We start from the raw sequence: 15,422 nt of genomic DNA on the forward strand, positions 1-15,422 counted from the left end.
TATTTTTAGTAGAGATGGGGTTTCTCCATGTTGGTCAGGCTGGTCTCAAACTCCCTACCTCAGATGATCTGCCCGCCCTGGCCTCCCAAAGTGCTGGGATTACAGGTGTGAGCCACCGTGCCCAGCCCACTTTACTCTTAATTAGACTCATTGACCCTTAGGTCAGATCAGTCCTGAGGGTTGACTATAAGATAATGTAGATAAAGCAGAGAGTGCTTGTGCCACAGTGAACAGGAGGGTGAAGAAAGAACTGACTTGTGCAGGAGAAGAGAAGGCTGGGGGAGACGTGATGACGGCTTTCAAACCTCTGAGATGAGTCTTTATTTGGAAAGGGATTGGGTTTGTTCTATCAGTGTGTATAAATAAATGAACATTTTTGTTCATTGTTTTGGGGTCAAATTAAAAAGAAACTGGGCTGCTCATGAAATTGTGTATTTTCCATTACTAGAACAATTTGGTAATATTCTAGATAATTACTCAGTGGATTGGCACTTGGGAGCAGTACAGGGGTTAGATAAGATTTTTAACATCCTGTATTTTGAAGTATTATTCTTTGTTGTTATGGAAGAAAGCAAACTTACAGAATATTTTTGTTGATCCTCTATTCAGACATCTCCACACACAACTCAGGTGTTATATATTTCAACTAAACTATGATGTACATTCAGAAATGAAACTAACTTTGTAACTGAAATATACAGGAAATATTTCTATTTTGAATGGCAAATAAACAGCCAATTTTGAGCATTTACAATGCCAATGTGCTTGCTAAAACCTCTGAGCAGCTTCTCTCTATAAATATCATTTGTTAGAGAAAATCTCATGAACTGTATTTTGCTTGCTATCAAAATAAATGATTCTTTTCCTAATGGGACATGCTTTGCAGATACTACCTTATTTGGATTTTGAAATATGTATACATAGGTATATATGTAAAAAAATCACTCTACTGGTAGATATTTTTCAAGTCATTTTAAGCCTTTGGCTCATAATTGGAAAGTTCCTTCTTATTGTATAAAATTAATATTCTTTTATTAAAATTAAACATAATTAATTCCAGAATCTTAAGTTGAGATTGTTTAGAATGTTAAACCCCAGTGGAGGTTCTGACCACCATAATTCACTTCATCTTATCAATTCTGATTAAATTTCCTGGCACCCAGTAAGCATTTTTAAGCAGTTCACTGGCTAGTCTCCTCGCCTCTCCTCCATGCCGTTATGTCTGACAGTGTGTTAATATGTTGACAAATCAATCTACTCATTAATATTCAGCAGGCTCGCTGGATCTGCAAGGCTCATAAACTGTTACAAACACAGTTTAATTATTAAAATGACAATTGTCTTTCTTTTGTTTCTCGTACCATTGGATTTCTGGGTCTCATCTACCCGAGGCTTATTTTCAATGGGGTTATTTTTTTGTTTTGAACAATATGTTGTGAAAGAGGGACCTACAGCTGGTTCCTTTTCATGGTAAAGTGCTACTTCCAACTTAAGTGTTTAGCGTTCTGGAACACTGTTGGATTTTGAAAACATACCATGTGGTAATGGTGCTGGGCTTTTATTTAGCTTTGCTTTGTGTTTGTACTGGCTATATTTTTCAATCTCCAATTTCTGGAGAAAAAACACACTTGTGACCAATTTAATTTGAATTTACCAAGTTGAATGGCAAAAATATCTTAAAAATTTAGATGCCTTGATAAATGTAGTGGTATATTATGATAGCCATTCTATGCCTTGAGATACCGTGTATTCTATATTGTATAGTTGAGGATTGAGACCAGTTGGAAGAATAAATTATAGCTGTGCTTATCAGGAAAAAGAAGCACAAATACTACCATGGAGGTTGCCAGAGCACACAAGTGGAAGAAACTCGCGTCACTGGTTGCACCATCATAATCTGATAATTTTGCCTTTAGTGTCTTCAGTGCACTAAAGGCAAAATTATCAGACTGTGACGCACTAAAGGCATTTCCTATGCTTTGCATTATTCCTAAAGTTTTGTGTGTGTGTGTGTGTGTGTGTGTTTGTGTCACCAAATGTCAAGGCTTCCCGTCTGGTCTCAATTCCTGAGAATACCGACTAACCATGTGACTCTGAAGCTGAGCAGAAACAACTCAGCAGGTGACTCGGGAATAGGTGCTTCTTCAGACTTCACCTGTGAACACAGAAAATGATCTTCTGTCTGCAGGGGTCAGGGGCTCATTGTGAGACAATTTCCGAGGCTGCCTCTGTGTTGATTACTGCCTGTTTGCCTCTCTAATGGCATATAAAGGAATATGAAAACTGAGAAGGAAAAAAATAGCAACTTCTCTGGGAATCTTCATGGCCCATTACTAACCTTCCTCAAATTTACTGTATATCTCTAATTGAACACATCAGTTCAATTTGATAATGGAAATGTACTATGACGCTAACAAACGCTTTCCAATCCATCGCTACAGGTCTGTCATCATTTTCCTAGTGAAACGACTTGCACTGAAGCAAATTATATCTCACTTCACCAACTATACAATTTATATCGCTTGGTTATCTGTGTCATTTCTTTTCCTCTAAGAATAAACTCTGTGGAAAACAACAGCTATATAATCAAGTCAGCTGTAGAGAAGAATCATTTACTACATGTGTTATAATTCTGAGCAAATAAAGGAATGTAGGAAGACAGAATTCATTTGACCTTCACACTTGACTATTCTTTGTGTGGACATGATAGTTGAGTGACTTAAGACTGCATCTTCAACTGCTCAGTCACATTGCAGCAATTATAGAAAAAGAACTTTAATCCACAGCTCCTCAGTGAATATTTACATATAAATATTATATATTATTTATTTCAAATTTTAGACACTTTTTAGACCATGCATGGAAGAATTATAGTTCTACAAAACGTTGTACTCTATTTACTCCATTTATCTTCCACGCCATGCCCTTTTATTTTTATTAGTTTTTTTATGAAAGTTATTGCATGCACCTGATAAAAGATCTAAATCAGTAAGACATGTACAAAAGCAAAAATAAATAAATAAATAAATAAAGCCTCTTATATCTCATTATTAGACCTGCTTTCCGGAGACTACCTATTTTAAATATTTAAAATTTTTCTTCTAATTATTTCCATACCTCTAAATAATAAATGCAGTATCTTCTATAATTGTTTCATTGACCCTAAACTAGTGCTGCTTAAAGTGATCTATGAATCAGTGCTGGTCTGAATTGTTTATAATCAGTCAACGATGAGATAAGTATATAAAGTGAGACTAAGTCTTTGGAAATTTTTATAGCTATTTAACATTGCAGTCACATTTTAAGTACATTTTACAAAGTACTGGTCCATATGTTTAGAAATTGAAATAAGATAAAACTGGTCTTTATCACAGATAGTTTGAGAAGAATCACTTTGAAAAAGTGTGATTTCTTTCCATCACAGATGAATAATTTCATTCCAGTTTTCTCTATCTTATTGTTTTCCTCCTTCTCCCAATTAATCTGGATATGTTAAATTATAGCACTGGCCACCTTTGTAATTTAGAATAGTGCCTGGCACACAGTATGGAGGATCTTAGATAATCTATGTGACATTTATTAAAAACTTTAAGCTTTGATGGTTAAATTGTATGTTAAATGATACACATAAACACACATAACACCACTCATTCACTCTGGCAGAATCCCATTATGAACTTGGTGGATGTGAGAGCTTTTACGGCTCCCTTCACTTCTTTGTTCTCCTTATTCCTGGTGTTGTAGAAGCTTCGTTATGCATATTCTTTTGCATAATTATAGTTAACTCAGACACGCTTGGTTTACAGGTCATATAAAACAAAATTAATCAGCAATATGTGGAGTAATTTATAAACATTAACTGATAAATTCTAGGTTATAACCCATATCTCCTATAGCCTGTAACCCCATATCTTCAAACCTATACCCAAAGGAGAATTTAAGTGTTAAAGAGATTCTCTTTTCCTACATTCCTTTATTTCATTTATTTATTTATTTTTTGAGACAGTCTGGCTCTGTCGCCCAGGCTGGAGTGCAGAGGCACTTGCACCCTCTGCCTCCTGGGTTCAAGCAATTCTCCTGCCTCAGCCTATCGAGTAGCTGGGACTACAGGTGTGCACCACTACGCCTGGCTAATTTCTGTTATTTTCAGTAGAGACGGGGTTTCATGTTGGCCAGGCTGGTCTTGAACTCCTGACCTCAGGTGATCCGCCTGCCTTGGCCTCCCAAAGTGCTGGGATTACAGGCATGAGCCACCACGCCTGGCCCCTGCATTCCTTTAATTGCTAAAAATCATGACACATAGGTTAGTTGCATCTTTATTATACACGACTTTGTTATACAACTTTTTGTATTTCCCTGGAGTTTATAGTTGTTTCTTCTTTATTCCTGAAAAAAGATACTTGTGCTTCTTTTTTTATTCTCACTATTTTCATGGCAATCTGTAACATGAACAAGTTACATGTCCTGATATTATATATCTGATAAAGAAGATGATAAATATACAAAAATATTTTAGAAATGACAGAAATTTATAAATGATTTTATAAATTTTATAATGTATCTACCTTTGAATATCAGAAACTGAATTCAAAATTGTTTTAGAGCTCTATCAGCTGTAAGTTATTTCTGGGGATCTGGGCTCCAGAGCAGCGGTTTTGAAAGGGTAGTCCATGGACCATGGACTTCTTATGTTCTCAGTGCAAAACGGCAGTTTAAGGGGGTAGAGCCTGGGAACTTCCATTTTTAACTAGCTCCTCTAATTAACTGCTGGCATGCTAAAGTTAAAAAATGCCTGCTATAGATCTATAGCTAGGCCATGACAGGTTGTTTAAAATAAGCCATTATCAAAGAGGCTCTTTGGCAAAATTACTAGAAATCTCCTGCCTTACAAATATTCTTGCTTTGAGTAATAGCTAGTTTTTACATTTTCCATTTTTAAGCTCCACACCCCTGCGACCTACTTCTTAACTCACAGACTGAGTCTTGCTTGCAATTTTCTGGGGTTTTTAGCACTGTCTGGGATTCACCCTTATGACATACCAGACACTAGAAACATGAGGGATATCTTGATCTATTTCTTGTTCTTGTTTCTAAAAATACAATGAAAGGAGGGCCATACTGGTAAATGATAAGGTGCAATTCTCCTTAGTTGTACCTGGTCATCTAAAATTATGTTTAAGTGATACTGAGCTGCCCTTCCATAGATAAAGTAAATTTAAAGCAAATATTTAAAAATAGGTACACAAGTTCTTTCAAGGAACCGAGAAGGGTAACAGAATGAATGTGTTGACCTTTCAGCCTAATCCGGTATGAGATAAAGTTGGAGATGACAGCAAGACCATGTCTAATTACTGATGGGTAGCGAGGGATATACTGGAGGATAACACATGACCACCGACACAGCCATAATGATGAAATGAAATATGGTAGAACATACAACACTGCCTTAGGATAGACTGAAACGTTCCCACACTCTTTCCCCATAATGAGCTAGACTCTCCTTTTGTGCAACTGTTTGTAAATATATAATTCATGCTGGAATGTTTCATTTGTAGGCATGCATTTTTATATAGTTATGTATGCATAACTATATATATGATGTATGTATGTACTTTGTTATATATTGCTTACAATGTATTTTATAATAATTTATATTACTTAACTATTGTAAGTTATACATAAATGCATTCAGTTACATATCTTTATACACAATTGTAGTTTTATATATATGAATGCTTACATTTATAAAAAACTAAATACATACATACAGATAGACAGAAGAAAAGACTATAAAGTGACTGGGAAACGGAAAATGATCAATATTTAAACTAATATAGACATGCCAATCACTGTGCTAAGCAGTTTCCAGAACAATCTCATTTAATACTTACAATAACCCAGTAAGGAAGGAATTAGCATCACCATATCAGAAAAGAAAACTGAGACCTAAGAGAACAAGTAATGTGGATGAGATCACCAAGATACTAAATGGTACAGCTTGCAACTCAGTTCTTGATCACAGTGTGATCCTGTTTCCCAGTACTTTTAGAAATTATTAAAATTTGTGTTACTACTCTAGCTCTATGCCTGTGAAAGCATTTTAAAAATTTAATGTGACAGCATGGCTAAATCCATTAGAAAGATAATCAAGAGGCTGTCAATATCCTGGATAAGAGCATCTGCCTTGGAGCCAGCGGACAGGATTTGTACCCTGGCCCCACCTAGGCAAGCTACTTAACCATCTATGCCTGCATTACCTAATCTTCAAAATGGAAACAATAATAAAACATTCCTTTGAGTAAATACTCAAAGGCTGGGTGATTAAACGAATTCACATATGAGTGTTTAGAATAGTGCCTGGCTACAGGGCAAATGCTGTAAAAGTGTGAGCTATTCATATTTGTTCATATTTTTTCTTTCAACATTTAATTAATTTTACTATCTCCATTTTACTGGAAACACCATTTGCTAAGTTTTCTTCAAATTTTCTCTTATTTTTCAAATCATACCTTACTTTGCACACAAAACATCTATTTTTATAAAGGACATCTGTTAATGCTTTTGTGATTGTTTTTAGCCTAGCATCTTTTCCTTGCAGGAACTTCCTTCTTCCACCTGGAGGTTGTCATCATCATCCGTATGGCCAATCAGAGCCAGGCTCCTGGGGCTGCCGAATGATTGTTCCCTGGGTGTTAAGGGAGTTAACCATAGCCAATCAGTGCCCCTTCCAGAGACCCTACAGCTATGGAGAGCTGATCCCTTTTCCATTCTGATTCATGGACAATAAGTAGCACATAAGCTTGGAGCTGCTAGGGTATCATTGCTTTGAGAAGTCATCTTAAAGTAAAGCAGAGCTGAGAGATGGCGAAACAATAACACTTGAGCTTTAAGATCTAGCTGAATCAGAGGTTTACCTTTTGGACTTCCCAGTTGTGTGAGCCAATAAAGTATCTTATTTGCCTAAGTTACAGATAGGTTTCTGTTATTTAAACACAAGAGTCCTGTTAATTCATTGATAAAGTATTAGCAGGCATATATGCAGAATGCCAGCACTCAGCTTACTAAATCATCTTAGCAGGAATAATTAATGAGTAAAATATTTCTATAGGTTCCTAAATATCAAGCCATAAGAAATAAGCACCCTTTTGGTATACAACAATGTACAGTGTAAAGAATGGAGACAAATTATAAATGATTTCCAGTCTAAGCCCTTGATTTCAAGATCATGAAACCTCTCTGGGTTCTCCCTAATGCAGAGACGAAAGCAAATCACTTATCAGAGGATTGCTGTGAGGATCAAGCAGTGCAATGACTACTCAAGCACCCCAAGATATAGGTATTATATTGTACAAGTCAACATCTACACTAACAGAAAAAATACATAATAAAGAAATTTGTAATTCTGACACATCTATGCATGTTATTAAGATCGTACCTTATAACATTTTCTTTTGCTTTTTCATGCCAGGAAAAAAAAATACATTACAACTAGCAATATGTCCAAAGAACACTAAGGAATCCTGCACATCGTTTCTAAAATGATACGATCAATCTTTGGTTACCAGCCAGGGCAAGTGCTTGGTGTTCTGCTGTCCTCCTTCTGATGCAAATTCTTGGCTCACCCCACGCCTGCCTTTATAGATGCCTTTCATAACCTTTATCTCATTCAATCTTTGTAAAACCTCATTATGTAGGTGGGAATCATTTCCCATTTTACAGATGAGGAACTGAAGCCCAAAGAAAGTAAGTGATGACTCCTCAGAATGGCAGATACGACTCTCTATCTCAAACTACTTGACTGTTGACATTTTATCTTTGTCAAAATCATGGAGGTGCTTGGGTTTTTATTTCCCTGGATCTGGATTCTTAGTGTTTCTGGTGTGGTTTAAAGTATCCTAGACTAAAAATTAATCTAACATCAGCTGTGACCACCCTGTGCCAGATACGATTAATAGTTTTGCTGGTGTGTTTGTCAGGTCCTACAAGCTTAAAATTAAAACTATTTGGTCTCAACTCCATTAAAACTTCTAATGATGGAATTATTTCTTCTCAATAAGATAATGGGATAGAACGTGGGCCAGTAACTACTTTTGTGACACCTTAACTGATATCATGATGTAATTTAACTAACTTTTCTCTATATTCAAGCATGAGTTCTGTTCATACATCAGCAGCTAGGTAACTTTTTTTTTTTTGCCATCCAGAGCTTTAGTTCGCAAACAGTAAAATGCCTGTGCCTCAAAGGCAAGAGTGAGCCATAAGGAGGTACTGAGTCATTTGGAAAAGTGAGGGTTCTATCTCCCATCTGAGCTGGTCTCCATATCACTTCATCTGAGTGGTAGGAAATTTTTAGTGCTTAGACATTTCTATAGCCAAGTAAAATGTGTACTTCCTAGTCAAATATAAATGCCTTTTGAATTATCCTGTATAATTCCCTCTTGCTAAAATGCTATGTCTCTTTCTTTCCATTCTTCACTGACTGGCCTAAATTCTATCTCCTCTGAAAGTGGAGTCCTAACTGGTAAAGTCCAAAGTGATTCTCCTTCCCCTGAACTTGGAGGCCCTGGTTTTCCACCTAGGTAACAATTAAAGGAAATATATTATCATTTTATCCAACATCACATAACTCGTCTCCCCAACTAACATTCAAGTTCTTTGAAGCACATCTGATGTTCTGTCCTCTACTTTTGTATTACCTACTGTGTATGTATATTGTGATTTCCCAACAAGTGTTTCCTGAGCCTTTGCTATCTAGTCCTCTGGTGTCTATTACTAGTGATAATTAAAAGTTCATAATTTATAACTATTCATTTCTGGCATGAATAGGTTTTGTCTTAATAGGCTATAGTTACATAGCAAGTCAAATTTTCATGAAAGCAGAGACGGGGCATCATTTGTTCCACTACTCCTAGAAAAAGGATTTAAAGACATGAAGGTTGTTTCCCCACACCCAATTCCTGTGTAACAGGAAAGTGTTTGATTGGCTTCAGTGGTATTACGGATTTGCATTCTGATAACAGGATCAAGTTATTTTACTGGATTTCTAGATGAGCAATATCAAGCATAATGGTTAGCTCTATTTAGATGTAATGTTTCCTAACAAGGGTACTGGTCACAAGGTTATTTGATAATTCTCTCTGTCTCCTGGGAAAGAAACTTAATTACACTTTACTTTTCATCTTTGTTGAATTATGAAAAATATTTAATTATTCCTTTGGCACACATGATAGCTCTTTTGTAGGCCACAGGTTCCTTTAAGATATATCCATCTACCTATGATTTACAACTAATTAGAGGATGTTAAAGGTTGTTGCTAATGGTAACTTAAAGCTCTGATAATGGATAGCTCTTGGCATTTAATACCAATAGCAGTCTAATAACTTAATTTCTCCTAAGCAGTTTGTACATTCTTTTCTCATTTCTATACCAACATATGCAGTAACAGGCATCACATAAGAGATGTTTACAAATGTACTAGCCTTTTCACATGGTGAACATCTGAACAAAAAGAATGAACCTAGAACTAGATATTGCCTGTAAACTAGAAAAGACGTAGGGCTAGTACTGAAAAAAAGTATGTTCAGACTACCTGGGTAAGAATTGTGCCCCTGCTACTTACTAGCTTTGTATTTTGACCAGTGGTGTCACTTCTTTTTTTTTTCTGAGATGGAGTCTTACTCTGTTGCCCAGGCTGGAGTGCAGTGGTGCAATCTCGGCTCATTGCAACCTGCACCTCCCTGGTTCAAGCACTTCTCCTGCCTCAGCCTCCTGAGTAGCCGGGACTACAGGCACGTGCCACCACGCTCAGCTAATTTTTGTATTTTTTAGTAGAGATGGGGTATCACCCTATTGGCCAAGCTGATCTTGAACCTCTGACCTCGTGATCCACACTTGAAATATAGCCATCATAGTAACACCTATCTTATAGAATTTTTATGAGAATTAAATACACTCCAATGTATGTTAAAGGAGGAACTCCTTTCCGAAGTACTGAATGAGTCACTTTCTCTGCCCTGTCAGCCCCTGCAATTTCTTTTAAACAATCTTTTGTCCTTTAAGAGGAAGGATATATTTATTAAGAATATAACTCTAAACAATGCAACACTGTCAAGGTAATCTATTCTAAAGAAATCATCAGAGATATATATAGGAATGATACATCAGGATGTTCTAATACTAAACATAGAGAAATAACCTAAAAATTCCAGGGGAATGGCCAAGTAAAATATTATACATATTTTAATGCCACACAAAGAAAACCAGTAGACAAAGAACTTGGTATACTAATATATGTTATATGATCATTAAAATATCAATGTCATAACATTCTTGTGTTGATAATAGTTTAAAAGTTTTTAACACAGAACTAGGCACATATAAGTAAGCCCTTACTAATAATTCATTATTACTATTATATTAAGGTATAAATATTTATAAGTTCTAATGAAATGTACCAAAATACATTCTCTCTGGTTGTTCACTTACTTCTTAATATATATAACCCAATTTCTGTTATGTGTATGTGTCCCACCCAAATTAATTCGTGTCTTTGTGTCTCCACTCTGGTGGGCACTTTACAATGAGCATTTATTAAGTTAATAATTTACAATTATATTAATTTAAATTAATAACATAAACAAATAAGGATTAGATTATTATCATTTTTGAATGGAAGATATTACCTTCATGAGATATTTCCTTCCAGGGATTTGGTGGATACATGAAAGCTGCATTCTGAATTTGGTCGTGTATGTCTTCATCTTCATTAAATGGGAATGTGCCGCTTAGGCTTACATAGATGATGACCCCAACAGACCACATGTCTAGAGAGCGATTGTAGCCCTTGTTCCTTAGGACCTCAGGAGCCAGGTAAGCGGGGGTACCCACCACTGACCTCCGGAAAGACTTCTCTCCAATGATCCGGGCAAAACCAAAATCACAAAGTTTCACCTGTTGATGAAAGGATTTGCAGAAATACTCCGTTCACAATTGTGTGTCTGTGTGTCTTAGTTCAGATTCACCAGATACAACCATAATATTTTAAATACTTTACCTTTACATTAAATGATATGGATTTCTTAAAGTAATAGCTATTTTCCATTTTAGGTATTTGAAGACAGTGGTTTATGTAGTGATACAAAAGTATGTTTTCATTCATAAAAATATCATCTAAACAGTCTCCCTTGGCAGGGTGCAGTGGCTCATGCCTGTAATTCTAACATTTTGGAGGCTGAGGCAGGAGGACTGCTTGAGGACAGGAGTTTAAGACCAGTCTAGGCAACATAGTGAGACCCCCATCTCTACAAAAAATTAAAAAATTAGCCCGGCACAGTGGTGTGCGGCTATAGTCCCAGCTATTCGAGAGGCTGAGGTGAGAGGATTGATTGAGTCTGGGAGGCAGAGGTTGCAGTCAGCTGAGACTGCACCATTCCACTCCAGCCTGGGGCAACAGAGTGCTCTGTCTAAAATAAAATAAAATAAAATAAAAATAAATGAAAAAATAAAAACAGTCTCCCTCCTCCAAAAACCGAGAGACAAATATGAAGACAAGTGTACTCAGAAGTGGGTAATATTGTATACAAGGCAGGAAAGCATTATGCAAATCTGGGAAGTGATGACCTTCACTCAAGCGCTTATTATGAGAAGAAGATGAAGGATAAGTACAGAGATGTGTCATGTCATCCACAATAATCCTCAAAATTAGCTCTGCAGTGGCACATATATAGGCAGGACCAGAAGGTGTTAGGGAAGCAAGGCAGGACAGTCACATCAGTCAAGTCACTTCAGACCTATAATTCCCTGCGGAGATAGCTGGTTTCCCACTCTCTAAGTTGAGGAAAGGAAAAAAGTTTTGCCCTTGTCCTTGAGAACAACAGTAAGGTTTAATATCTTGCCCATTAATGAGCAGGTAACATCTCTGGGACTCTCAAGTGTTGTCACTCTCAGGCCACTTCCGGAAAAGCCAAAAGGCAGAATGAGAAGGCACTTTTGTGTATAATTAAGGCATGCTTCACCAAAAGGCCAGAGTAACAAGGCCATAGTCCCAAAGTAACAAATGAATAAAAATGGATAGAAAACACTTGAAACAAATAAAGGTTTTAAGGGAAAAATGGAAGGTGACAAGATGCTACATGGAAGCTAGCAATGCTGCCAACTGGCTTTTTGCTGAGAGAGGCTTTTATACTTGCCTGAGGAAAAGGATCAGCTGAGGCTAGCAACACATTTTCTGGTTTGAGGTCACAGTGAACGATATTTTTAAAATGAAGGTGCCGCAAAGCCACGAGTATCTGTAAAGAAGAATCACTAAAATTTCATTCTAGTTTATTAATTTCAAAATGTCTTCTACCAGTTAAAAGGCCAAGAAAAAAAACTGACAATGGACATTCAAATTTCTTTATGTTAAAGACACTGAAATGAGCTAGATTAACATAGGCTTCTAAAGAAATTTCAATGAAAAAATTACCATATGATGGTATTCATACAGCGGCCAAGACAGATGTAGATAAAAGACCTATATCTAACAGGGACACCCATTCTTAAATATTCTCAAAGAACCAAAACTAAACCAATGTACATTTTAAAATTTCATGAAAAGTTTGAATATATGGACCTGCAAACATGTTACTAATTTGGTACACTGTGGACTCTGATTAATATAGATATAAATCACATAATACAATAAAGCCACTACAACCTTTTCTAGTGTAGTTTAGCCTGGAGGTAGGGACTAAACAACAAGGCTAGAAAGCTGTAGTTAAACAGTGATAACATTTGATATTAAATATTGTATTTTTCCCGTCTCTAATTGATTTCTTACCTGAGTAATTAAAAACTTCGTTATGTGCTCTGGCAACCTGCCCTTTTCACTTGACAAGATCATTTCCAGCATGTCTCCATGGAGTTTTTCCATAACAACAAACACTCTTTCAGGCGTCTCAAACATACACTCCAAATTTACAACACCAGGGTGATGAAGGTTCTATTAAAGATAAATAAAGCACTTGAAGAAAATGAGTTTTTTGATACTGTTTGGCAAGCTCGCTGATTATACAAAACTGTTCAAGCTTAGAGCTATAGAGAAACCCACACTTAAGATTTTTAACACCTCTACATTCCACATGTGCTGCCTTATATTTTTGAAATTCTAATGTCTCCAAAAAATACATCTTTACTTTCTATGCGTAGTGAAATTATTTCTATGTGAAAAAAATCCAAGTTCTAGCACAGTGAATTGCTAATTAGGTTTTAATTAGAATACCATATTGAGAAATCTATAATGTCTTAGGATCATCCCCAATATTAAACATATTGTCCTAACTAAGCATACTAGGCTATTTATATCCAATTGGTAGAAATCTAATGTAGTAAAGATGAAATTCATACATGTAGTGCATCGGGCCATGCACTGATTAAGTACCTTAGTCAAAACCTTTTAGAAATGCTTTGCTACTGGTACTGGAGGCTGCAGTTTTTGACAGAAACTCTTATACTAAGTGAAGATCATAAAAATAGCAACAAAAAAAAAAGTGAGCCTGTGCTTTGTCTACAATACCATCCTACCTGCTTGGTTTTCAAGCACGCAATAAATATAGCTAATCTTTGAGAAACACAAATTTGAACTGTGTGGGTCCACTTACATGTGGATACTTTTCGATAAGTACAGTTGGCCCTTGGTATCTGTGGGTTCTGCATCCACAACCAAGTGAGTATTGAAAATACAGTGTTCACCGGATCCAAAAACCTGAGGATAAGGAGGACCAACTTTTCCTAGAGGGAAGTTCTGCAGAGCCAAATGTGGGATGTAAGTATGCGTGGATTTTGATATCTGGTGCGGTGGTTCTGGAACAAATCCCATGCAGATACCAAGGGACTACTGTCTTTCCACAATAAAGTAATGACTAGTAATGGTAAACAGCATTTTGCTTGACACATTAATTGCCACATGTGTCAAGTAAAATTACGCTTAGCATTAGACGATCTCTTGTAATAATGCTTAAATCTGAATGTTCTTCTGGTTCATCAACAAATGCCTTTGATCATTTGACCTTTACCTTTTTTCTCTGCACAACAACAAATCCTAACATCAAAAAAAAAAATTATATATTCCACTTATATCCCAATGAGCAAGAGAAGAAAAATCATCATGAACAAAAACCACCTAAACAAAAAAAGCAGGAACTAACTTAAATGTGCTAACAGCTGAAGAGAGAAAAAAATTAAATGCTTCTTTATTTTAGAAAAAAAATCTCAGTGATAAAATTGTACGTAAAATGAAATTTAAAACCTCAAATGGCTCACTGCTCAGAAACCTCACAGATGGATGCTGGGTGGTGAGCAGCAGAAGGGGTTGTGGGTGAGTCTACATTGTTGTAGTTGTCCTCTCACTACCCATTTGCAAGGAAAGCCTGGCATCAACTGGATATAGAACCAGGAGCTCTGATGATGATAACTCGTTTCTTAGAGAGTCCTTTTTCTACTTTGCCTGTTTTGATCTCTGCCTCAGGCATCTGATGGGTCTCTTTGATTCTGATGCCTTGGGGTCAAATCATACAGCATAATGGAGTCATGGAATTGCAAGTTTATTATGAATGTGATCTGAGCAGATGACTACACATCTACCCAACAGCCTTTAACCTCTAAAGGGCTAGAGTCATTATTCTTCAAACCGTTGCACTGTTAACTAGTCAAGTCTGGCAACTTCGGATAGACCTCACCTCCCAAGTTGCTCTCTCCTGGTCAGAGCTGAAGAACATGGAGATAGTTGGGGTTCACAAAGCTCATATTATCAACCCTCTTACTTTACTTTTCCTGATTACTTGCAAATAAGAGCAGATAGCCAGATGGCTTTGAGTATTATGGGAGGGCGAGATGCTAAGGAGGAGACTAATATGACCACATACACTTGTTTGATAGGCACCATGGAACATGTGATAGTATTGTTCATACTTGAACTTGTGTCCCAGGCTGTCTCATTTCCTTTTCCTTACATGCCTTTCCCTGTCAGAGAAGCCAGACTGACTGCACAGACCACTGGCCTCTGAAGTGTCAAAGGTCTCAGCTGTTCTCTTTTAATCAATAATCACAGCACGAGCTTTAAGGATTACATGAGTTCTGCTACAGTTCTGATTCTCCTAGGACAAGTCCACTATGATATGTGCAAAGTACACATTCCTCTTTGAGCATCTTCATTGATTCTTTTATTTTTCTATTTAATATAACTGTAAGCACTTAAGCAGTGTTCTGGGGAGTCTGGCTTCCTTAAATGGCTAAGTTTTGCAGTATGGGTGGGAAGCAGAAGCAATGAATCAGAAAGGAGCAGAGCAACAGAAGTAGACAGGAAGGGTAGGTGTCCTCTGTGTGTAGGCAGAGGAAAAACTAGTAGGAAGAAGAGATAAGCATTAAGGGAGAGTGACCTCGGGGGC

The 15,422-nt window shown here is 36.7% G+C and overlaps 1 protein-coding gene across 2 annotated transcripts in view; it reads right to left on the reverse strand.

Annotated features, from left to right (window-relative positions):
• Positions 1-15,422, reverse strand: part of PRKD1 (protein kinase D1) — a 353,215-nt gene that overhangs the window by 10,303 nt on the left and 327,490 nt on the right. For both annotated transcript variants that reach the window (XM_034937377.4, XM_034937376.4), the window contains 3 exons: positions 12,818-12,979; positions 12,189-12,287; positions 10,683-10,950 (listed from right to left, as the gene is read on the reverse strand). In XM_034937377.4, coding sequence (XP_034793268.1) covers positions 10,683-10,950; positions 12,189-12,287; positions 12,818-12,979 — 529 coding nt within the window. The remainder of the gene's footprint in view (positions 1-10,682; positions 10,951-12,188; positions 12,288-12,817; positions 12,980-15,422) is intronic.

This window comes from Pan paniscus, chromosome 15 (genome assembly GCF_029289425.2).
Source record: "Pan paniscus chromosome 15, NHGRI_mPanPan1-v2.0_pri, whole genome shotgun sequence".
NCBI classification, from domain to species: Eukaryota; Metazoa; Chordata; class Mammalia; order Primates; family Hominidae; genus Pan; species Pan paniscus.